This window comes from Pristiophorus japonicus, unplaced genomic scaffold (assembly GCF_044704955.1).
Source record: "Pristiophorus japonicus isolate sPriJap1 unplaced genomic scaffold, sPriJap1.hap1 HAP1_SCAFFOLD_712, whole genome shotgun sequence".
NCBI lineage: Eukaryota > Metazoa > Chordata > Chondrichthyes > Pristiophoridae > Pristiophorus > Pristiophorus japonicus.
Genome location: NW_027254627.1, coordinates 1,985 through 27,027, shown reverse-complemented (window position 1 = coordinate 27,027; position 25,043 = coordinate 1,985). Strand labels below are relative to the sequence as shown.

The following is a 25,043-nucleotide window of genomic DNA, read 5'->3' as shown; positions in this document are numbered from 1 at the left end:
TTGTCGGCCATATCCTGTCCCAGCCATTCCTTCGTGACAAAACTTTGCTGTAGTCTCTCAATAAAGTCGTCCCAATCATCACCAACACAGTACCTCTCGTCTGTGCTGCTAGTGGCCATGCTCGCGTGGTTTAAATCCCAGTTTCTCGTCGCCAATGATATGTCCTTACTATACAGTACAAATGCACATGAGGCCCATGCTTGAGAGAAGGTCACTTTGTGACCAGTAACCTTTATTAGCCAGCACTGGAGTGATGAAGGTGGGTGGAGCTTCCCCTTTTATTGCTGAAAGTCCAGGTTAGGAGTGTCTCCCACAAGTTCTCTCAAGTATGGGACTCATGTGCATTTGTACTGTATAGTAAGGACAAATCATTGGCGACGAGAAACTGGGATTTAAACCATGCGAGCATGGCCACTAGCAGCACAGACGAGAGGTATTGTGTTGGTGATGATTGGGACGACTTTATTGAGAGACTACAGCAAAGTTTCGTCACTAAGGAATGGCTGGGACAGGATATGGCCGACAAACGCAGGGCTCATCTCCTGACGGTTTGTGGATCCAGGACGTTCTCCCTGATGAAGGACCTTCTTGTGGTCAATGTTCTCACAGTGTACAACTTAGGTCAGTTTATACATGGGTTACAATGACAGTTACATACATGACACCCACATCCCATGAACGAATAAAAAAATAGGCTTACTGTCCCACCTTTGTATTGTCAGCAAACATGGATACACTTCTAGACACACCAATCCACATCCCCTTTAAGAAGAGCTGGCTGCCTTTAAATGGCATTGTGCATTTCTGATTTTGATCCCCCTCCTGGTGCCTGCAACTGATCAACAGCACGGGTAGCGCTGGCTGCACACAGCAATGGTGGAAATCAGCAGGCAGCATGGATTTTATGGGCCTGGGTTCATCGCGTACAGCCATCCCCACGCCCGTTCTCCCCGCGAATCAATTTAACCCCCTGGAGCTCGATGGACATTCTGCCAACAATATTGGAAGCAGATGCAATATCTCTCATTCTCACTTGACGCTCAACTAAAGACACTTCCTGTTAGCCTGTTAAATTCAGTGATATTGATCAACAGTTTACGCAGGTTGCAGAGGAAGTGAAGAAACACTTTGAGCAACTTCTGTATTTCGGTGTCAGGAGACAAGAAGCAGCGAAGGAGAAGGACGAAACACCGGAGAGCTGGCGATGAATTCTCTCTACGTTTGGCTTCCCGCAGTCCTGCTGTCGGTCTCGGTGCAGGGTCACAGTAGGTGCTTTCCAATAACAACTGTTCACATTCATTTTGTTGCATAAACTGCTCCTTTTTACTATTTCATCGCTGGGTTGCAGTGGGTGAAAGTCCAGGGGAGCGACGGTCAGTCAGAGAAACAGGGAGGGGCAGAGCGAGTGTCAGGTTTCTAGTGAGACACAAGGAACATAGGAAGAGGTGTAGGCCATTCAGCCCCTCGAGTCTGTCCTGCCATTTAATGAGATCCTGGCTGATGTGTACCTTAACTCCATTCACCTGCCTTGGCTCCATATCCCTTACTACACTTGGCTCGCAAAAATCTATCGATCTCAGAGCTAAAATTATTTCTTGCGCTGGGTATTTTTACAGAGAGAGTTCCACACAGTTCTACCACCCTTTGTGTCAAGAAGTTTTTCCTGACCTCTGGTGGAAGGTCTGGCTCTGAATGTAACGTTATGTTCCCTTATCCTCGACTTCCCCACCAGCAAAAAAGCTTCTCTTGATCTACCCTAACAATTCCTCTCAATATCTTAAAAACCTCAATCAAATCACCCTTTAACCTTCTATATTCCATGGACTACAAGTCTACATTATGTAATCTCTCCTCAAAATGTAACCCTTGGAGCCCTGGTAACATTCTGGTGAAACTGAGCTACACTCCTTCGAAGGCCAATATATCCTTCCTTACATATGGTGCCCAGAGCTGTACTCAATATGTGGTCCAACCAGAGTTTTTTTTATAGCTGTAGCAAAATATCTTTCTTTCCTATTCTAGCCCATTCGACATAAGGGCTAATATTCCATCAGCCTTTTTGATTAATGTTTCTACCTGTCCTGTGGCGTGACCATTGTATAGCTGGGTAACCAAGGGTGGTGGAGATATTGGAAGTGGCAGAGGGAGCTGAGAGCTGGTGTAGGCAGCTGTCGGTGTCTGGGAGAAATGATCATTCTCTCTCTCTTTATCTCTGAAGGTGCCAGCTGGTCTTTTTTGTCTGCTTGTGTGTATCACCCCCTGACCTTCTCTGGCAGCCCATCCCATCATACATTCAATTTAAATCTCTTGTCCTTGTCTATAGATCCCTCCATAGCCCTGTAACTCCCTACCTCTGCATTGGGACCAGAGAAGGCCATTCAGCCCCTCCAACCTGTTCCGCAATTCAATTAGATCATGGCTGATCTGTGTCTGCTCTCCATCTACCCGCCTTGGTTCCACAACTCTTAATAGCCTTGCCTAACAGAAACCTATCAATCTCAGTTTTGACATTTTCAACTGACCCCCAGTGTCATGTATTCAACCAGCATTGTAACCCATGTATAAACTGACCTAAGTTGTACACCGTGAGAACACTGACCACTAGATGGGAGACACTCCTAACCTGGACCTTCAGGTATAAAAGGGGAAGCTCCACCCACCTTCATCACTTGAGTGCTAAGGAATAAAGGACAGGTCACAGACTGACCTTCTCTCAAGCATGGGCCTCGTGTGCATTTATACTGTGTAGTAAGGACCTATCAATGGCGACAAGAAACTGGGATTTAAACGCGAGCATGGCCACTAGCCGAACAGACGAGAGGTACTGTGTTAAGGAATGGTTGGGACAGAGATTCAACATTGTTAAAGCAGCACACAGTTCTCCAGGCAGACTAGGGCAGTCAGGCATGCCCCAACATGTAGTCAAACCCAGAGGGGGAGTTCGACAGAGACAATGGCAAGCTGAACAGCGATTCACGCCATTGCAAGGGACAATGCGGCCAGTAATGGGGCCATCAACACCTGTTAATGGTGCACTCAAGGACAATAACAGGGGCAGTCAGGGACGATCGACTGGCAAGGGACCTTTTGTTTCAAACCGCAACTCATGCTGGAGGCAGGGAGGCATACACTCAGCCGGAGTTTGCAGAGATGAGCAAAATACCTGCAGAAATTGCAGAAATGGACACTGGGGGAAATCGCTGGGAGCTGAAGTTCAGCGAGTTCATGTGGAGCACGTATACAGTTCATACACCAGGACGTCACCGATAATGATGAAAGTGCTCCTCAATGGCATCCCAGTATCAATGGAGTTAGACACGGGTGCCAGCCAGTCCCTGATGGGTATCAAACAGTTCAAAAAGTTGTGGGCATCCAAGGCCAGGAGGCCAAAATTATCGCCGATTGACGCACAGCTACGGACTTACACAAAGCAGATCATTCCGGTGCTAGGCAGCGCCACGGTAGTCGTGACCCACAAAGATTCGGAGAACTGGTTGCCACTCTGGATTGTCCCAGGGGATGGTCCCGCACTACTGGGGAGGAGTTGGCTTGCTGTCATGAACTGGAAATGGGGCGATGTCAATGCAATTTCCTCTGTGGAGCGAGTATCATGCTCACAGGTCCTGGACAAATTTGACTCATTATTTCAACCCGTCATTGGCACTTTCATGGGGGCCAAGGTAGTAATTCACATAAACCCGGACGCCAGACCAGTACACCACAAGGCCAGAGCGATGCCGTACATGATGCGGGAAAAGATAGAAGACGAATTAGACCGCCTGTTGAGGGAAGGCATCATCTCGCCAGTCGAATTCAGTGACTGGGCGAGCCCGATTGTGCCGGTGCTCAAGGCGGATGGGTCGGTCAGGATATGTGGTGATTACAAGGCCACCATCAATCGGGTGTCACTCCAAGACCAGTGCCCGCTACCGAGAGCGGAGGACCTCTTTGCAACGCTATCCGGTGGCAAGCTTTTTTCAAAATTGGACCTAACCTCAGCTTACATGACCCAGGAGCTGGCGAGTGAGTCGAAGAAGCTGACCACCATCACGACACACAAGGGGTTGTTTAAGTACAACAGATGTCCGTTCGGGATTCGCTCGGCCGCCGCAATCTTTCAACGAAATATGGAAAGCCTCCTCAAGTCGATTCCAGGGACGGTGGTTTTTCAGGACGACATCCTCATTACGGGTTACGATACTGAAGAACACCTCCACAACCTGGAGGAGGTGCTACGCAGACTGGACCGGGTAGGTCTGCGACTGAAAAAGGCGAAGTGCGTCTTCCTAGCTCCAGAGTAGAATTCCTGGGGATGAGGGTAGCAGCAGACGGGATCAGCCCTACTGCATCCAAGACGGAAGCGATCCAGAGAGCACCCAGACCCCGTAACACGACGGAGCTGCGTTCATTCCTGGGGCTCCTGAACTATTTTGGTAACTTTCTTCCCAAATTGAGCACGCTGCTAGAGCCGCTACACGTGCTCCTACGCAAAGGTCACGAATGGGTCTGGGGGGACAACCAGGAAAGGGCTTTTAATAGAGCATGCAATTTGTTATGTTCCAACAATCTGTTAACGCTATATGACCCATGTAAGAAACTTGTGTTAACGTGCGATGCATCGTCCTATGGTGTCGGGTGTGTGTTACAGCATGTCAATGTCAAGGGTCAGTTACAGCCGGTAGCTTATGCCTCCAGGAGTCTGTTCCAGGCAGAAAGGAGCTACGGGATGGTAGAAAAGGAGGCGCTCGCATGTGTATATGCGGTAAAGAAAATGCACCAGTACCTGTTTGGCAGGAAATTTGAGCTGGAGACAGATCACAAACCCCTAACGTCCCTTTTGGCCGACAACAAGGCCATAAATGCAAACGCATCGGCCCACATACAGAGGTGGGCACTCACGTTAGCTGCATATGACTACACAATTCGGCACAGACCGGGCACCGAAAACTGCGCCGATGCACTCAGCAGGCTCCAACTAGCCACCACTGAGGGGGCTACCGAGCATGGTGCTGAGATGGTCATTGGCTGTTGAAGCTTTCAGAAGCGAAGGCTCACCCCTGACAGCCTGTCAGATTAAAGTCTGGACAAATAGAGACCCGCTATTGTCTCTAGTCAAGAAATGTGTCCTGAATGGGGACTGGGCAGCCACGTACAGGGCATGCCCTGAAAAATTTAAACCATTTCACAGGCGCAAGGATGAACTCTCGATTCAGGCCGATTGCCTACTGTGGAGAAACCGCGCAGTCGTGCCCCAGATGGGCAGAGAGGATTTCATCAGAGAACTCCACAATGGGCACCCGGGCATTGTCACGATGAAGGCAATTGCCAGGTCACACGTTTGGTGGCCAGGGATAGACGCAGATCTGGAACTTTGTGTTCGCAGGTGCAACACGTGTGCCCAGCTGGGCCATGCGCCCAGGGAAGCCCCCCTTAGCCCCTGGCCATGGCCCGCCAAGCCTTGGTCACACATCCATGTGGACTACGCAGGTCCTTTCATGGGGAAAATGTTTTTGGTTGTAGTAGACGCCTACTCCAAATGGATCGAGTGTGACATTTTAAATTCAAGCACATCCTCTGCCACGGTAGAAAGTCTACGGGCAATGTCCGCCGCCCACGGTCTACCGGACATCTTGGTCAGCGACAATGGCCCGTGCTTCAGAAGCACTGAATTCCAGGACTTCATGGCAGGCAATGGAATTAACCATGTTAGAACGGCACCGTTCAAGCCGGCCTCAAACGGCCAGGCAGAACGAGCAGTGCAGATAATCAAACAGGGGATGCTCAGATTCCAAGGGGGTTCCCTACAAACCCGCTTATCACGCCTCCTGTTGGCCTATAGAACCCGACCACACTCGCTCACAGGGGTTCCACCCGCAGAGCTACTAATGAAAAGGACGCTCAAAACCCGATTATCCCTTATACACCCCACCATGAAAGAAATTGTTGAGAGCAGGCGCCAGTCACAATATCACTACCATGACAGGAATGCGAGGGCGCGATGTATTGATGTAAATGATCCTGTTTTTGAACTCAACTACGCTGCAGGGCCCAAATGGCTCGCAGGCACTGGGATTGCCAAAGAGGGAAATAGGATTCTGGTAGTTAAACTTACCAATGGACAAATCTGCCGCAAACATGTGGATCAAACAAAAAGGAGGTTCAGCAACCCCATAGAAGAAGCAGAGGAAGAACACGATATAGAGTTCACTCCACCACAGGTGACCGAACACCAGAACCAAAGGGAGGAGAGCCCAGTCACTGTGGGCAGTCCGGACAGGCCTGAGGCACCGCAAACAGCAGACACTCAGGCCAGCGCCCAACAACTGGAGCCCCAACTCAGGCGCTCTACAAGGGAGCGTAAACTACCAGAGAGACTCAACCTGTGATCCCAATAAGACTTTGGGGGGGGAGGTGATGTCATGTATTCAACCAGCATTGTAACCCATGTATAAACTGACCTAAGTTGTACACCATGAGAACACTGACCACTAGGTGGGAGACACGCCTAACCTGGACCTTCAGGTATAAAAGGGGAAGCTCCACCCACCTTCATCACTTGAGTGCTAAGGAATAAAGGACAGGTCACAGACTGACCTTCTCTCAAGCATGGGCCTCGTGTGCATTTATACTGTGTAGTAAGGACCTATCACCCAGCATCACCAGCTTTTTGGCAGCGAGTTCCAGATTTACACAACCCTTTGAGTGAAGAAGTGCTTCCTGACATCACCCCTGAACGGTCTAGCTCTAATTTTATTGTCATGCCCCTTGTTCTCCACTACCCCACCAGAGGAAATAATCAAATCCTTTAATAGATACATAGAAAATAGGTGCAGGAGTAGGCCATTTGGCCCTTTGAGCCTGCACCACCATTCAATAAGATCATAGCTGATCCTTCATCTCAGTACCCCTTTCCCGCTTTCTCTCCATACCCCTTGATCCCTTTAGCCTTAAGGGCCATATCTAACTCCCTCTTGAAGACATCCAATGAACTGGCATCAACAACTCTCTGCGGCAGGGAATTCCACAGGTTAACAACTCTCTGAGTGAAAAAGTTTCTTCTCATCTCAGTCCTAAATGTCCTGCCCCTTATCCTAAGACTATGTCCCCTGGTTCTGGACTTCCCCAACATCGGGAACAATCATCCTGCATCTCACCTGTCCAGTCCCGTCAGAATCTTATGAGTTTTTATGAGATTCATCCTTCTAAGCTCCAGTGTATAAAGGCCCAGTTGATCCAGTCCCTTCTCCTATGTTAGTCCAGCCATCCCTGGAATCAGTCTGGTGAACCTTCGCTGCACTCCCTCAATAGCAAGAACGTCCTTCCTCAGATTAGGAGACCAAAACTGAACACAATATTCCAGGTGAGGCCTCACCAAGGCCCTGTACAATTGCTCCTATACCTCAAATCCCCTAGCTATGAAGGCCAACATGCCATTTGCCTTCTTCACCGCCTGATATACCTGCATGCCAACTTTCAATGACTGATGAACCATGACACCCAGGTCTCGTTGCACCTCCCCTTTTCCTAATCTGCCGCCATTCAGATAATATTTTGCCTTCGTGTTTTTGCCACCAAAGTGGATAGCCTCACATTTATCCACATTATACTGCATCTGCCATGCATTTCCCCACTCACCTAACCTGTCCAAGTCACCCTGCAGCCTCTTAGCATCCTCCTCACAGCTCACACCGCCACCCAGTTTAGTGTCATCTGCAAACTTGGAGATATTACACTGAATTCCTTCATTCAAATCATTGATGTATATTGTAAAGAGCTGGGGTCCCAGCACTGAGCCCTGCGGCACTCTAAAGTCACTGCCTCCCATTCCGAAAAGGACCCATTTATCCCGACTCTCTGCTTCCTGTCTGCCAACCAATTCTCTATCCACGCCAGTACATTACCCCCAATACCATGTGCTTTGATTTTGCACATCAATCTCTTATGTGCGACCTTGTCAACGGCCTTTTGAAAGTCCAAATACACCACATCCACTGGTTCTCCCTTGTCCACTCTATTAGTTACATCCTCAAAAAATTTCAGAAGATTCGTCAAGCATGATTTCCCTTTCATAAATCCATGCTGACTTGGACCGATCCTGTCACTGCTTTCCAAATGCGCTGCTATTTCATCCTTAATAATTGATTCCAACATTTTCCCCACTACTGATGTCAGGCTAACCAGTCTATAATTACCCGTTTTCTCTCCCTCTTTTTTTAAAAAGTGGTGTTACATTAGCTACCCTCCAGTCCATAGGAACTGATCCAGAGTCGATAGACTGTTGGAAAATGATCATCAATGCATACACTATTTCTAGGGGTACTTCCTTAAGTACTCTGGGATGCAGACAATCAGGCCCCAGGGATTTATCGGCCTTCAATCCCATCAATTTCCCCAACACAATTTCCCGCCTAATTAGGATATCCTTCAATTCCTCCTTCTCACTAGACCCTCGGTCACCTAGTACATCCGGAAGGTTATTTGTATCTTCCTTCGTGAAGACAGAACCAAAGTATTTGTTCAATTGGTCTGCCATTTCTTTGTTCCCCATTATAAATTTACCTGAGTCTGACTGCAAGGGACCTATGTTTGTCTTCACTGCTCTTTTTATCTTCACATATCTATCGAAGCTTTTGCTGTCAGTTTTTATGTTCCCGGCAAGCTTCTTCTCGTACTCTATTTTCCGCCTCCTAATTAAACCCTTTGTCCTCTTCTGCTGAATTCTAAATTTCTCCCAGTCCTTTGGTTTGCTGCTTTTTCTGGCCAATTTATATGCCTCTTCCTTGGATCTAACACTATCCTTGATTTCCCTTGTTAGCCACGGTTGAGCCACCTTCCCCGTTTTATTTTTACTCGAGACAGGTATGTACAATTGTTGAAGTTCAACCATGTGATCTATAAATGTTTGCCATTGCCTATCCACCGTCAACCCTTTAAGTATCACTCGCCAGTCTATTCTAGCCAATTCACACCTCATGCCATCGAAGTTAGCTTTCCTTAAGTTCAGGACCCTAGTTTCTGATTTAACTGTGTCACTCTCCATCTTAATAAAGAATTCTACCATAAAATGATCACTCTTCCCCAAGGGGCCTTGCACAACAAGATTGCTAATTAGTCCCTTCTCATTACTCATCACCCAGTCTAGAATGGCCAGCTCTCTAGTTGGTTCCTTGACATATTGGTCAAGAAAACCATCCCTAATATATTGCAGGAAATCCTCCTCCACCGCATTGCTACCAGTTTGGTTAGCCCAATCTGTATGTAAATTAAATTCGCCCATGATAATTGCTGTACCTTTATTGCACAAATTCCTTATTTCTTGTTTGATGCTGTCCCCAAACTCGCTATTGCTGTTTGGTGGCCTGTACACAACTCCCATCAGCGTTCTCTGCCCTTTGGTCTTCCGTAGTTCCACCCATACCGATTCCACATCATCCAAGCCAATGTCCTTCCTTATTATTGCATTAATTTCCTCTTTAACCAGCAACGCCACCCCGCCTCCTTTTCCTTTCTGTCTATCCTTCCTAAATGTTGAGTACCCCTGGATGTTGAGTCCGCAGCCTGGAGCCATGTCTCTGTGATGCCAACTACATCATATCCATTAACTGCTACCTGCACAGTTAATTCGTCCACCTTATTCTGAATACTCCTTGCATTGAGGCGTGGAGCCTTCAGGCTTGTCTTTTTAACACACTTTGCCCCTTTAGAATTTTGCTGTAATGTGGCCCTTTTTGTTTTTCCCATGGGTTTCTCTGCCCTCCATTTTTACTATTCTCCTTTCTATCTTTTGCCTCTGTCTCCTTTTTATTTCCCTCTGCCTCCCTGCATAGGTTCCCATCCCCCTGCCATATTAGTTTAACTCCTCCTCAACAGTACTAGCAAACACTCCCCCTAGAACATTGGTTCCGGTCCTGCCCAGGTGCAGACCGTCCGGTTTGTCCTGGTCCCACCTCCCCCAGAACTGGTTCCAATGTCCCAGGAATTTGAATCCCTCCCTTCTGCACCACTCCTCAAGCCACGTATTCATCTGAGCTATCCTGCGATTCCTACTCTGACTAGCACGTGGCACTGGTAGCAATCCTGAGATTACTACTTTTGAGGTCCTACTTTTTAATTTAGCTCCTAGCTCCCTAAATTCGTCTCGTAGGATCTCATCCCATTTTTTTTTACCTATATCGTTGGTACCTATATGCACCACGGCAACTGGCTGTTCACCCTCCCTTTTCAGAATGTCCTGCACCAGCTCCGAGACATCCTTGACCCTTGCACCAGGGAGGCAACTCTGCTGGTTTTCTACAAGTAGTTGTATGAGGAGTATTATGATAAGTTATCAGAAAATTAGCTAATTTGTAGTCCAACAACAATTGCCATTTCTTTGGATTTGGATACAACATTTGCTTGATGAGGGCATGTTTTACAATTTGTACTGTGTGCTCTGCTGCACCATTTGAAAAGGGTGGTATGGTGGAACTTTGGTATGTAAGCGTATGGAGGGAGTCATGGGAGTGCCTGGGTGCAGCCATGCACCTTTGTGCCGTGCTTGTCAGTGTGTGCAGCATTGCAATGCTGCAAAACACTTACAGTACAACTGTCAAAATGATTGTGAACATGGTCCCTTTAAGGAAACTGTCTGATGACATGTCATCAAATAATGTCATCAAACCCGCTTCTTTTTAATTGGCCAGGAACCTCGCAGGCCCCAACATGCCCCATCAACGTAAAATTATTTTTTAGAGAGTGGGATGGAGCTGGAAGTGGGGTCCCAACCCGTCACCTATTTCGCCACACTGAGCCCGCCTCGGTAGGTGAAATCGCGCCTTGGATTCAAGATTGGGTAAGGCCGATTTTAACGGGATGAGACAGAGACTGTCCTCAGTAAACTGGGAAAACCTGTTAATGGATAAAATGACAGAAGGCCAGTGGGGGAATGGCCCAAAAAGAATTTAAGATGATACAGAACCAGTTTATACCCCTGAGGGGCAAGAGCTGTACTTGCCCAAAAAACAGCCATTGACGACTAAAGAGGACAGCATAAAACTAAAAGAAAAAGTGTACAACAATGCAAAGTAGCAAAGTAGCAAAGTAGATGCTCACGAAAGGGAAAGATACAAAGAACAGCAAAGGGTCACAAAAGAGATCGTAAGAGCTACAACAAAGGAATACGCAAAGAAACTTGTAAGGGAAATCTAAATCAACACAAAGAATTTTTACAGTTACATTAGGAAAAAGAGGGCAGTCAGGAGCAATGTTGGCCCCATGAAAACTGAAAGTGGTGATACTGTCAATGATGAGGAAATGGTGGACATGTTGAATAATTACTTTGTGTCAGTATTTACAGCAGAAGAGGATGATAGCATGCCAGAAATCCCAAGGGAACTAATATTGAATCAGGGATAGGGACGCAATAAAATTAACGTAAGTAAAATAACAGTAATGAAGAAAATAATAGCACTGAGGACTGACAAATCCCCAGGATCAGATGGTTTCCATCCCAGGGTTTAAAAGAAGTCGGTGAGCACATTGCAGATGCCCTAATTATAATCCTCCAAAGTTCTCTCAATTCAGGAACTGTTCCTTTAGATTGGAAAATTGCATAAGTCAGTCTGCTAATTAAGAATGGTAAGAGAGGAAAACCGGGGAATTATAGACCAGTTAGCCGAACATCTGTTGTCAAGAAGTTGCTAGAGTCTATAATTAAGGATAGGCTGACTGAAGACTTTGAAAATTTTCAGTTGATCAGAGAGAGCCAGCATGGATTTGTGAAAGGTAGGTCATGCCTGACAAACCTGATTGCAGTTTTTGAGGAGAAGATTAAAGCAGTAGACAGGGGAATGTCTATGGAGGTTATTTATATGGACATCCAGAAGGCATTTGATAAAATCCCACATAAGAGACTGTTAACTAATGTAGAAGCCCACGGAATTGAGGGCAAATTACTGACCTGGTTAGGAAATTAGCTGAGCGGTAGGAGACAGGCAGTAGGAATAATGGGTAGGTACTCAAATTGGCAAGCTGTGTCTAGTGGTGTCCCACAGGGATCTGTGTTGGGGCCTCAACTATTCACAATATTTAACAACATGATGATGGGATAGAAAATCATATATATCCAAGTTTGCCAATGACACAAAGATAGGCGGCATTGCAGGCAGTGTAGCTGAAAGCACAAAATTACAAAGGGATATCGACAGATTAACTGAATGGGCAAAACTGTGGCAAATGGATTTTAATGTAGGCAAATATGAGGTCATCCACTTTGGACCTAAAAAGGATAGAACAGGGAACTTTCTAAATGGTGAAAGTCTATAAACAGTGGACGTCCAAAGAGACTTGGGGATTCAGGTACATCGAGACTAGAAATTAGAACCAGACCTTTCAGAAGTGAAATCAGGAAACACTTCTACACTCAAAGGGTTGTAAAAGTTTGGAACACTGTTCCGGAAACGACAATTCATGCAAGTTCATAAAAATGTCATGAACAGGTACAGAAAATAATTGTTAAAAGGCCACTGGAATGCTGGCCTTTATAGCTAGAGGACTATAATACAAGTGGGTAGATGTTATGCTGCAGCTATATAAAACCTTGGTTAGACCACACCTGGGATACTGTAAGCAGTTCTGGCACCATACCTTAGGAATTATATATTGGCTTTACAAGGAATGCAGCCTAGATTTATCAGAATAAAACCCGGACTTCAAGGGTTAAGTTACGAGGAGAGATTACACAAATTATGGTTGTATTCTCTTGACTTTAGAAGATTGAGTGGTTCATCAAAGTTTTCAAGATATTAAGGCGAACAGATAGGGTCGATAGAGAGATACCACATCCACTGGTTGGCGATTCTAGGATTAGCAGGTGAAGACTAGAAATTAGAACCAGACCTTTCAGGAGTGAAATCAGGAAACATTTCTACACTCAAAGGGTTGTAAAAGTTTGGAACACTGTTCCGCAAACGACAATTCACGCAAAATCAATTGTTAATTTTAAATCGGATTTTGTTAGCTTTTTATTAACCAAAGGTATTAAGAGATATGGACCACAGGCCAATATATGGAAATAAGTCGCAGATCAGCCATGATCTCATTGAATGAGTCCTTCAAGCCTGTTCTGCCAATGGCCTACTCCTGTTCCTATATTCTATGTATAAACCACCCAAACGTCACAGCCAAGGGGGTAAATGATTGGCTGGTGATTGGTGAGTATTTTTTCTTTTTTCTCTTCTATAACAGTGAGTAAACTTTAGCATTGTTGTTGCCAATTTAAGTGTATCTAAGGGTTAAGTCATGGCAGGAGAGCTCGGTCACATGTTATGCTCCTCCTGTACCATGTGGGAACTCAGGGACACCTGATGACTATGTGTGAGGGACGTGTATCCACCTCCAGCTCCTGACAGACCACGTTGTGGAATTGGAGCTGAGGGTGGATTCACTCTGGAGCATCCACGATGCTGAGAATGACGTTAATAGCACGTTTAGTGAGTTGGTCTTACCGCTGCTGAAGGATCCACAGCCAGGTAGGGAATGGAAGACCAGCAGGAAGAGCAGTGCAAGGAAGGTAGTGCAGGGGTCCCCTGCGGTCACCTCCCTGCAAAACAGATACACCGTTTTGAGTACTGTTGAGAGGTATGACTCATCAGGGGAGGGCAGCAGCAGCCAAGTTCATGGCACCATGGCTGGCTCTGCTGCACAGGAGGCCAGGAAAAAGAGTGGGAGAGCGATAGTGATAGGGGATTCGATTGTAAGGGGAATAGATAGGCGTTTCTGCAGCCGCAACCGAGACTCCAGGATGGTATGTTGCTTCCCTGGTGCAAGGGTCAAGGATGTCTCGGAGCGGGTGCAGGACATTCTGAAAAGGGAGGGTGAACAGCCAGTTGTCGTGGTGCACATTGGTACCAAAGATATAGGTAAAAAAAAGGGATGAGGTCCTACGAGACGAATTTAAGGAGCTAGGAGCTAAATTAAAACGTAGGACCTCAAAAGTAGTAATCTCAGGATTGCTACCAGCGCCACATGCTAGTCAGAGTAGGAATCGCAGGATAGCTCAGATGAATACGTGGCTTGAGCAGTGGTGCAGCAGGGAGGGATTCAAATTCCTGGGGCATTGGAACCGGTTCTGGAGGTGGTGGGACCAGTACAAACCGGACGGTCTGCACCTAGGCAGGACCGGAACCAATGTCCTCGGGGGAGTGTTTGCTAGTGCTGTTGGGGATGAGTTAAGCTAATATGGCAGGGGGATGGGAACCAATGTAGGGAGACAGAGGGAAACAAAAAGGAGACAAAAGCAAAAGACAGAAAGGAGATGAGTAAAAGTGGAGGGCAGAGAAACCCAAGGCAAAAAACAAAAAGGGCCACTGAATATAAAAGGGCTGCAGGAGGGGCCAAAACTAAAAATCATGGTTTAAAAACTAGGATTAAAACACTCTACCTAAACGCACGCAGCATTCGAAATAAAGTAAATGAGTTGACGGCACAAATCATTACAAATGGGTATGATTTGGTGGCCATTACAGAAACATGGTTGCAGGGGGGCAAAGACTGGGAATTAAACATACAGGGGTATCTGACAATTCGGAAAGATAGACAAGAAGGGAAAGGAGGTGGGGTAGTTCTGTTAATAAAGGATGATATTAGGGCAGTTATGAGAGATGATATTGGCTCTAATGAACAAAATGTTGAATCATTGTGGATGGAGATTAGAGATAGTAAGGGGAAAAAGTCACTGGTGGGCGTAGTTTACAGGCCCCCAAATAATAACTTCACAGTGGGGTGGGCAATAATCAAGGGAATAATGGAGGCATGTGAAAAAGGAACGGCAGTAATCATGGGGGATTTTAACCTACATATCGATTGGTCAAATCAAATTGCACGGGGTAGCCTGGAGGAGGAATTCATAGAATGCATACGGGATTGTTTCTTAGAACAGTATGTAACAGAACCTACAAGGGAGCAAGCTATCTTAGATCTGGTCCTGTGTAATGAGACAGGAATAATAAATGATCTCCTCGTAAAAGATCCTCTCGAAATAAGTGATCACAGTATGGTTGAATTTGTAATACAGATTGAGGGTGAGGAAGTAGTGTCTCAAACGAGCGTACTATGCTTAAACAAAGGGGACTACAGTGGGATGAGGGCAGAGTTGGCTAAAGTAAACTGGAAACACAAACTAAACGGTGGCACAATTGAGGAACAGTGGAGGACTTTTAAGGAGCTCTTTCATAGTGCTCAACAAAAATATATTCCAGTGAAAAAGAAGGGCGGTAAGAGAAGGGATAACCAGCCATGGATAACCAAGGAAATAAAGGAGAGTATCAAATTAAAAACCAATGTGTATAAGGTGGCCAAGGTTAGTAGGAAAATAGAAGATTGGGAAAATTTTAAACGACAGCAAAGAATGATTAAGAAAGCAATAAAGAAAGGAAAGATAGATTACGAAGGTAAACTTGCGCAAAACATAAAAACGGATAGTAAAAGCTTTTACCGATATATAAAACGGAAAAGAGTGACTAAAGTAAATGTTGGTCCCTTCGAAGATGAGAAGGGGGATTTAATAATGGGAAATGTGGAAATGGCTGAGACCTTAAACAATTATTTTGCTTCGGTCTTCACAGTGGAAGACACAAATACCATGCCAAAAATTGCTGGTCACAGGAATGTGGGAATGGAGGACCTTGAGACAATCACTATCACTAGGGGGTAGTGCTGGACAGGCTAATGGGACACAAGGTAGACAAGTCCCCTGGTCCTGATGAAATGCATCCCAGGGTATTAAAAGAGATGGCGGAAGTTATAGCAGATGCATTCGTTATAATCTACCAAAATTCTCTGGACTCTGGGGAGATACCAGCGGATTGGAAAGCAGCTAATGTAACGCCTCTGTTTAAAAAAGGGGGCAGACAAAAGGCAGGTAACTATAGGCCGGTTAGTTTAACATCTGTAGTGGGGAAAATGCTTGAAACTATCATTAAAAAAGAAATAGCGGGACATCTCGATAGGAATAGTGCAATCAAGCAGACGCAGCATGGATTCATGATGGGGAAATCATGTTTAACTAATTTACTGGAATTCTTTGAGGATATAACGAGCATGGTGGATAGAGGTGTACCGATGGATGTTGTGTATTTAGATTTTCAAAAGGCATTCGATAAGGTGCCACACAAAAGGTTACTGCAGAAGATAAAGGTACACGGAGTCAGAGGAAATGTATTAGCATGGATAGAGAATTGGCTGGCTAACAGAAAGCAGAGAGTCGGGATAAATGGGTCCTTTTCGGGTTGGAAATCGGTGGTTAGTGGTGTGCCACAGGGATCGGTGCTGGGACCACAATTGTTTACAATATACATAGATGACCTGGAAGAGGGGACAGAGTGTAGTGCAACAAAATTTGCAGATGACACAAAGATTAGTGGGAAAGCGGGTTGTGTAGAGGACACAGAGAAGCTGCAAATAGATTTAGATAGGTTAAGCGAATGGGCTAAGGTTTGGCAGATGGAATACAATGTCGGAAAGTGTGAGGTCATCCACCTTGGGAAAAAGAACAGTAAAAGGGAATATTATTTGAATGGGGAGAAATTACAACATGCTGTGGTGCAGAGGGACCTGGGGGTCCTTGTGCATGAATCCCAAAAAGATGGTTTGCAGGTGCAGCAGGTAATCAGGAAGGCGAATGGAATGTTGGCCTTCATTGCGAGAGGGATGGAGTACAAAAGCAGGGAGGTCCTGCTGCAACTGTACAGGGTATTGGTGAGGTCGCACCTGGAGTACTGCGTGCAGTTTTGATCACCTTACTTCAGGAAGGATATACTGGCTTTGGAGGGGGTACAGAGACGATTCGCTAGGCTGATTCCGGAGATGAGGGGGTTACCTTATGATGATAGATTGGGTAGATGGCACTTTAAATAGCGCTCTCCATCCGGTTCCTGACTACAAGCTGAAGCTGTTGTTGTCAACGCCAGGCGCTAAGGTAGGTTGTTCGGGGCAATTTAACTTGCGGGTCAGTAAGGGGACGATGACATCATCATCGCCGCGCTGCCTCGTAGCACCTCCGCAAAACCCCCCGCCCAATTCCACGGGGGGGGCGATGTTTGCTCCGCGCCCGGGCAGAAACCATTTCCCGGCGATAAAAATGGCAATTTTGCCCCCTCAGTATATCGTCTCGTAGTATGTTTTCGAAACACTGAGTCTGACCCAGTGCTGTGTTAATGTTGTCTCTCTCTCCACAGAGCTTTCTGTCAATGGTTGGACAATGACCATCGCGGATACAGTGAGTGCTGAGGAAGGGAGGTCTGCTGTCTTGCCGTGCAGTTTCACCCACCCACCCACTGATCGCCCGCTCACCGGCACTGTGATTTGGTTCAAAGGTCACAGAGGGAACGTTATTTTTACCTGCACATATTCTGGTCTGGGCCATAAACAGGGCGAGCTGTGTGAGATTGTGAGGCAGCAGGAAGGCGGGAATCGATTGAGATTCGTGGGGAACCTCAGCAACAAAGATGCCTCGATAATGATGGAGCGGCTGAGCCAGGCGGACAATGCTGGTTATCTGTGTCGTGTGGAGCTCAATATTGGCAAATTTGGAACATCGAAAGGAACGGATCTGAGTGTGAGAGGTGAGGATCAATGCTCAGGGGCTGTCGCTGCTCCGATAGCTTAGTGGGGAAAGGCTCCACCTGGTCTGGTCCTGAGCCACACGGATCAATAAACTTTCAGCAACCCCGGGCTATGAAGGGGGTATATTGCCTGGGGTTCCTGCTTGTTAGCGTGAATGTTTTCTCAGAAGAATCACTCAACACTCAGAGTCGGTTCCAACGCCAATGCGGCCTTTATTAACGCTCAGCGGGGAGGAAGTCTCAGGACTGTATCCAGGCTTCTCTCCACAGAACAAAGGGTTACATGGATTTTTATATGTTTCACAACAGTTTACTACAGTTACTCAGCCCATCACGGCTGGACATAATCCAATCATAACGATTATATAGGTTCTTTTAACCCAATAGAATTCCCCTGGTGCCTCAGGAACTGCATGTTCGGTTTTTGTCAGCTCGGGCTGATTAATGACCTTGTTATAGGAGATAGGTTCTCTCCTTATCTCTTTCTTCCTGGGGAAATAATTGGTTTATTATTCTTATCTTGTATCCAAGGCATTCCTGGTAGTGGGCCTCACAGGGTCATTGCTCGGTCATTGCTCAGTCAATAGTTCACAGCTTGACTACCTAATTTCCCATCATGCCTGGGCAGCCATTTTATGTGTGGACACTTTAAACTTATATGAGTTGAGATATATTTAACAGGTGCCTAATGCCTAGTGTTTTGATATATTCTGCAGGTGCCTACTTCCTACAACACTGCTCCTGATCATTCTCCAGTAGGTGTGTTCTTGGACATTGGATGAGACATTGGGCCTGCCTGTGATGCTCTCCATAGACAAACAATGTCCTAGTAAAGGATCCCCTTGGAATGAGTGATCATAGCATGATTAAATTTCAAATTTAGATGGAGGGTGAGAAAGTTGAATCTCTAATCAACGTACTAAGCTTAAATAAAGGAGACTATGAAGGCATGAGGGCAGAGTTGGCTAAAGTGGACTGGGAAAATAGATTAAAGTGTAGGACAATTGATGAGTAGTGGTGTACGTTTAAGGAGATAATTCACAACTCTCAAGAAAAATATATTCCAATGAGGAGGAAAGGGTGCAAGAGAAAAGATAGCCAGCCGCGGCTAACTAAAGAAATAAATCCAATTAAAAACAAGGGCATACAAAGTGGCCAAAACTAGTGGGAGGACAGAAGATTTCGAAGCTTTTAAAAGCCAGCAAAGAATGACTAAAAAATTATTAAGAAAGGGACGATAGACTATGAAATTAAACTAACACAAAATATAAAAACAGATATCAAAAGTTTCTATAGGTCAGGCAGAGTCAGCATGGATTTATGAAGGGGAAGTCATGTTTGACAAATTTGCTGGCATTCTTTGAGGATGTAACGAAGAGGGTGGGTAAAGGGGAACCAGTGGATGTGGTATATTTGGACTTCCAGAAGGCATTTGACAAGGTGCCCCATAAAAGGTTACTGTACAAGATATAAGTTAATGGGGTTGCGGGTAATATATTAGCATGGATAGAGGATTGGCTATCAAACAGAAAACAGAGAGCCGGGATAAATGGATAAATGGTTTTTGAGGATGTTTCCAGTAGAGTGGACAAGGGAGAACCAGTTGATGTGGTATATTTGGACTTTCAGAAGGCTTTCGACAAGGTCCCACACAAGAGATTAATGTGCAAAGTTAAAGCACATGGGATTGGGGGTAGTGTGCTGACATAGATTGAGAACTGGTTGTCAGACAGGAAGCAAAGAGTAGGAGTAAATGGGTACTTTTCAGAATGGCAGGCAGTGACTAGTGGGGTACCGCAAGGTTCTGTGCTGGGGCCCCAGCTGTTTACACTGTACATTAATGATTTAGACGAGGGGATTAAATGTAGTATCTCCAAATTTACGGATGACACTAAGTTGGGTGGCAGTGTGAGCTGCGAGGAGGATGCTATGAGACTGCAGAGCGACTTGGATAGGTTAGGTGAGTGGGCAAATGCATGACAGATGAAGTATAATGTGGATAAATGTGAGGTTATCCACTTTGGTGGTAAAAACAGAGAGACAGACTATTATCTGAATGGTGACAGATTAGGAAAAGGGGAGGTGCAACGAGACCTGGGTGTCATGGTACATCAGTCATTGAAGGTTGGCATGCAGGTGCAGCAGGCGGTTAAGAAAGCAAATGGCATGTTGGCCTTCATAGCGAGGGGATTTGAGTACAGGGGCAGGGAGGTGTTGCTACAGTTGTACAGGGCCTTGGTGAGGCCACACCTGGAGTATTGTGTACAGTTTTGGTCTCCTAACCTGAGGAAGGACATTCTTGCTATTGAGGGAGTGCAGCGAAGGTTCACCAGACTGATTCTCGGGATGGCGGGACTGACCTATCAAGAAAGACTGGATCAACTGGGCTTGTATTCACTGGAGTTCAGAAGAATGAGAGGCGACCTCATAGAAACGTTTAAAATTCTGATGGGTTTAGACAGGTTAGATGCAGGAAGTAAGTTAGATCAGTAACTAGTGGGATGCCGCAGGGATTAGTGCTGGGACCCCAACTATTTAAAATCTATGTTAACGACTTGGAAGAAGGGACCGAATGTAACGTAGCCAAGTTTGCTGATGATACAAAATGGGAGGAAAAGCAATGTGTGAGGGCACAAAAAATCTTCAAGCTAAGTGAGTGGGCAAAAATTTGGCAGATGCGTATAATGTTGGAAAGTGTGAGGTCATGCACTTTGACAGAAAAAAATCAAAGAGCAAGTTATTACAAAGAAACGTAGAAAATAGGTGCAGGAGTAGGCCATTCAGCCCTTCGAGCCTGCACCACCATTCAACATGATCATGGCTGATCATTCACCTCAGTACCCCTTTCCTGCTTTCTCTCCATACCCCTTGATCCCTTTAGCCCTAAGGGCCATATCTAACTCCCGCTTGAATATATCCAATGAATTGGCATCAACAACTCTCTGCAGTAGGGAATTCCAAAGATTAACAACTCTCTGAGTGAAGAAGTTTCTCCTCATCTCAGTCCTAAATGGCTTACCCCTTATCCTTAGACTATGTCCCCTGGTTCTGGACTTTCCCAACATCGGGAACATTCTTCCTGCATCTAACATTTAAATGGAGAAAGATTGCAAAGTGCTGAAGAACAGCGGGGCCTGTTGGTTCTTGTGCATGAAACACAAAAGGTTAGTATGCAGGTACAGCAAGTGATCAGGAAGGCCAATGGAATCTTGGCCTTTATTGCAAAGGGGATGGAGTATAAAAGCAGGGAAGTCTTGCTACAGTTATGCAAGGTATTGGTGAGACCACACCTGGAATACTGCGTACAGTTTTGATTTCCATATTTACAAAAGGATATACTTGCTTTGGAGGCAGTTCAGAGAAGGTTCACTAGGTTGATTCCGGAGATGAGGGGGTTGACTTATGAGGAAAGTTTGAGTAGGTTGGGCCTCTACTCATTGGAATTCAGAAGATTGAGAGGTGATCTTATCAAAACGTATAAGATTATGAGGGTGCTTAACAAGGTGTAGAGAGTATGGGCCCAATGTTTCCACTGATGAAGGGAACTAGAACTAGGGGGCATAATCTTAGAATAAAGGGCCGCCCATTTAAAACTGAGATGAGGAGAAATTTCTTTTCTCAGAGGGTTGCAAATCTGTGTAATTCGCTGCTTCAGAGAGCTGTGAGAGCTGGGACATTGAATACGTTTAAAGCAGAGATAGACAGTTTCTTAACCGATAAGGGAATAAGGGGTTGTGGGGAGAGGGTAGGAAAGTGGACCTGAGTCAATGATCAGATCAGCCAAGATCGTATTAAATGGCGGAGCAGGCTCAAGGGGCCGTATGGCCTACTCCTGCTTCTATTTCTTATGTTCTTAAGTTCTTAAATAGTCCATTGACATGCATTGACCAGGCTTGTGCTCTAAGGAAGGCCATTTGGGTGAGGCAAATGCACATTAGATAGATTTCTTTCAGTTATACTATTTTGCGATACAGCATATGAGAAATTTGATACGGCATTTAACCTCGACAAATGCAGTGTGATGCAGGTAGGTAGGATCAACACAGAATACACTTACCATTTTCAGAGAACAACACTGAAAGTGGTTCAGAGAGAAAGGGATCCAGGTGTTATTGTGCATAGATCACTCTCGGTGCAGGAACAATGTAGAGCCAAAGCAGATGGTATTGGGTTGTATTAATAGAACCATTCAATGTAAGTCAAAGGATGCCACCTCCCACTTTCTGCTAGTCTCCTATCCTCTATTTTCTGTTTTGTAGCATCTCTCAATCCATTCTGCTACCTGGCCCCCTGACCCCACATTCCCTGGGATCCTTACTGACACTGGGCAATGCCTCTACCAATAGGCCACAGGGAGAGCTCTGAACTGAAACAAATTAAAGTTCTCATCAAAACGCTGATATATTGTGATGTCTGTCCTTTCCTCAGCTGCTAGTGGAAATGGCTCAGTGGTGAGAGGGACCGAGGGAGCTTCGGTTACATTGCCCTGTATGTTCACACCCAGCGACTACACCAACCTGACCACTGTTACATGGATGAGGAAGGAGCCCTACCAACACATAGTCACATTTAGAGCCCAATCAAAAGGGTCTTGGACAACTGTAAATGGTGGAAATCGGTACGAGCTCATCGGGAACCCAAAGGAGGGAAACGCTTCAACCAGGATAAAGCAGCTGAGCGTGAAGGACAACCACACTTACCTGTGTCTGGTGGAGTACAAGGGATGGGACAATTACATAAATCTGATCCAGACTGAGACACGCCTGCAGCTCGTACATGGTAAGAAACCATTCCTACATTCTCCAGTATACAGAGGTTGTACAGTGAGGACGGGCGGTGTAACACAAAACACTCATCAGCTGTGGCTCAGTGGGTAGCACTCTCGCCTCAGAGACAGAAGGTCTTGTTTTCAAATCACACTCGAGCACATAATCTCGGCTGACTTTCCCAGTGCAGTACTGAGGGAGCACTGCACTGTCAGAGGTGCTGTCTCTCGGATGAGATGTTAAACCGAGGCCCCATCTGCCCTCACAGATGGATGTAAAAGATCCCATGGCACTATTTTAAAGCGCAGTGATTCTCCCTGGTGTCCTGGCCAATACCAATCCCTGAAAAAAGCAAAAATATACAGGCTATCACATTGCTATTTGTGAGAGCTTGCTGTGCGCAAATTGGCCCTGCGATACCATGCATCACAGCAGAGACTGCACTTCAAAAAGTACTTCATTGGCTGCTTTCTTATTAATTCATGGGATGTGGGCATTGCTGGCAAGGGCGGCATTTATTGCCCATCCCTAATGACCCTCGCAGAAGGTGGCAGTGAGCTGCCTTCTTGAACCGTTGCAGTCCATGCAGTGCTTTGTGAGGGCCCGAGGTTGTGAAAGGTACAAGCACTTTTTCTTCTTAACTGACCGAATCCATCAGTTCCTGCAAACTGTGCAATTTTGGGGATGCTGGGGCCAAAAATCCCCCTGGTCTCTATTGAAATACGCGGTGTCTGGGGGTGGTCCTTAATTTAAACATGAAAGGTGGGTGCCCAAAGTACAAGGTACAAAAACATGGGCAGCCACCACCAAACGAGACTGCGTACATAGTAATCGGGTAGTAAGATGAGGTGTAAGGCTAGAAAACAGGCACATGCATTGAGGCAGAGGGTTTGGCTGAAGTGATAAATGAACACTTTACATCTGTCTTCACCAAGGAAGAAGATGCTGCCATAAACATAGTGAAGGAGGAGGTAGAGGAGATACTGGATGGGATAAAAATTATGAAGAGGATATACTAGAAAGGCTGGCTGTATTGAACCTAGATAAACCACCAGGATTAAATAGGATGTATACTAGGACACTGAGAGAAGTGAAGGAAGAAATCGCGGAGGTACTGGCCATAATCTTCCAATCCTTCATAGAAACAGGGCTGGTGCCAGAGGTCTGGAGAATTGCAAATGTTACACCATTGTTCAGAAATGGGTGTAAAGATAAACCCAACAACTACAGGCCAGTCATTTTAACCTCGGTAGTGGGGAAGCTTTTAGTAACAATAATTAGGGATAAAATGAACAGTCACTTGGACAGATGTGGATTAATTAAGAAAAGCCGGATTTGTTCAGGCAAATTGTGTTTAACCAAATTGATGGAGCTTTTTGATGAGGTTACAGAGAGGGTTGATGAGGGCAATGAGATTGACGTGGTGTACATAGATTTCCAAAAGGTATTCGACAAAGTGCCACTTAACAGGCTTGCCAGCAAAGTTGAAGCCCATGGAATAAAAGGGACAGTGGCAGCATGGATACAACATTGGCTAAACGACAGGAAACAGAGAGTAGTGGTGAACGGTAGTTTTTCGGACTTGAAGAAGTTATACAATGGTGTTCCCCAGAGGTCGGTTCTAGGACCACTGCTTTTCTTGATATATATTAATGACTTGGATGCAGGTGTATAAGGGCACAACTTCAAAATTTGAAGATGACACAATGTATGTATCGTGTACAGTGAGGAGGATAGTGATAGACTGCCAGAGGACATAGACAGGCTGGTGGAATGGACAGACACGTGGTAGATTACATTTAATGCAGAAAAGTGTTAATTTATATAATTTGGTAGAATGAGGAGAGACAATATAAACTAATGGGTACAATTCTAAAGGGGATGCATGAGTAGAGAGACCTAGGGGTATATGTGCATAGATTGTTGAAGGTGGCAGGGCAGGTTGAGACAGCAGCAAAGCATTAAAAAATCAGAAAGCATAAAAAAGCTGACGGAATCCTGGGCTTCATGAATAGAGGTATAGAGTACAAAAGCGAGGAAATTATGATGAACCTTTATAAAACACTGGTTCGGCCTCAACTGGAGTATTGTGTCCAATTCTGGGCTCCACACTTTAGGAAGGATGTGAAGACCTTAGAGAGGTACAGAAAAGATTTATGAGAATGATTCCAGGGATGAGGGACTTCAGTTACATGGCTCGACTGGAGAAGCTGGGGTTGTTCTCCTTAGACCAGAGAAGATTGAGAGGAGCTTTGATAGAGATGTTCAAAATCTTGAGGGGTCTGGACAGGATAGAAACTGTTCCCATGGGCTCGACGGGTCAAATAACCTTCTTCCGTGTTGTAACCATTCTATAATTCTATACTACTGTATTAACCCTTGTCACTGTATATACTACAGTATTAACCCATCACCATGAGATTCTATATTATTGGTACACTGCATTTGTCATTCTTCATTGACAATCCATATTTTGCCTATTAAACAAATACTTTGGGTCTGTCTTCACGGAAGAAGATGCAAAAAACATTCCTGGAAATAGTGGAGAACCAAGGGTTAAGTGAGAATGAGGAACTGAAATAAATTACTATTCGTAAAAAAATGTGCTGAAGAAATTAATGGGACTAAAAGCAGTTAAATCCCTTGGACCTGATGGCCTACATCCCAGGGTTTTAAA

The 25,043-nt window shown here is 45.5% G+C and overlaps 1 protein-coding gene across 1 annotated transcript; it reads left to right on the top strand.

The window, feature by feature from the left end:
• Positions 1–1,142: 1,142 nt before the first annotated feature.
• On the top strand, positions 1,143–22,379 carry LOC139256362 (sialic acid-binding Ig-like lectin 10; the record flags this gene model as incomplete). The annotated part of the gene is made up of 3 exons (XM_070874207.1): positions 1,143–1,265; positions 17,214–17,600; positions 22,029–22,379. Coding segments are annotated over exons 1-3 (799 nt in total), but the record flags the coding sequence as incomplete, so codon positions are not given.
• Positions 22,380–25,043: the final 2,664 nt, after the last annotated feature.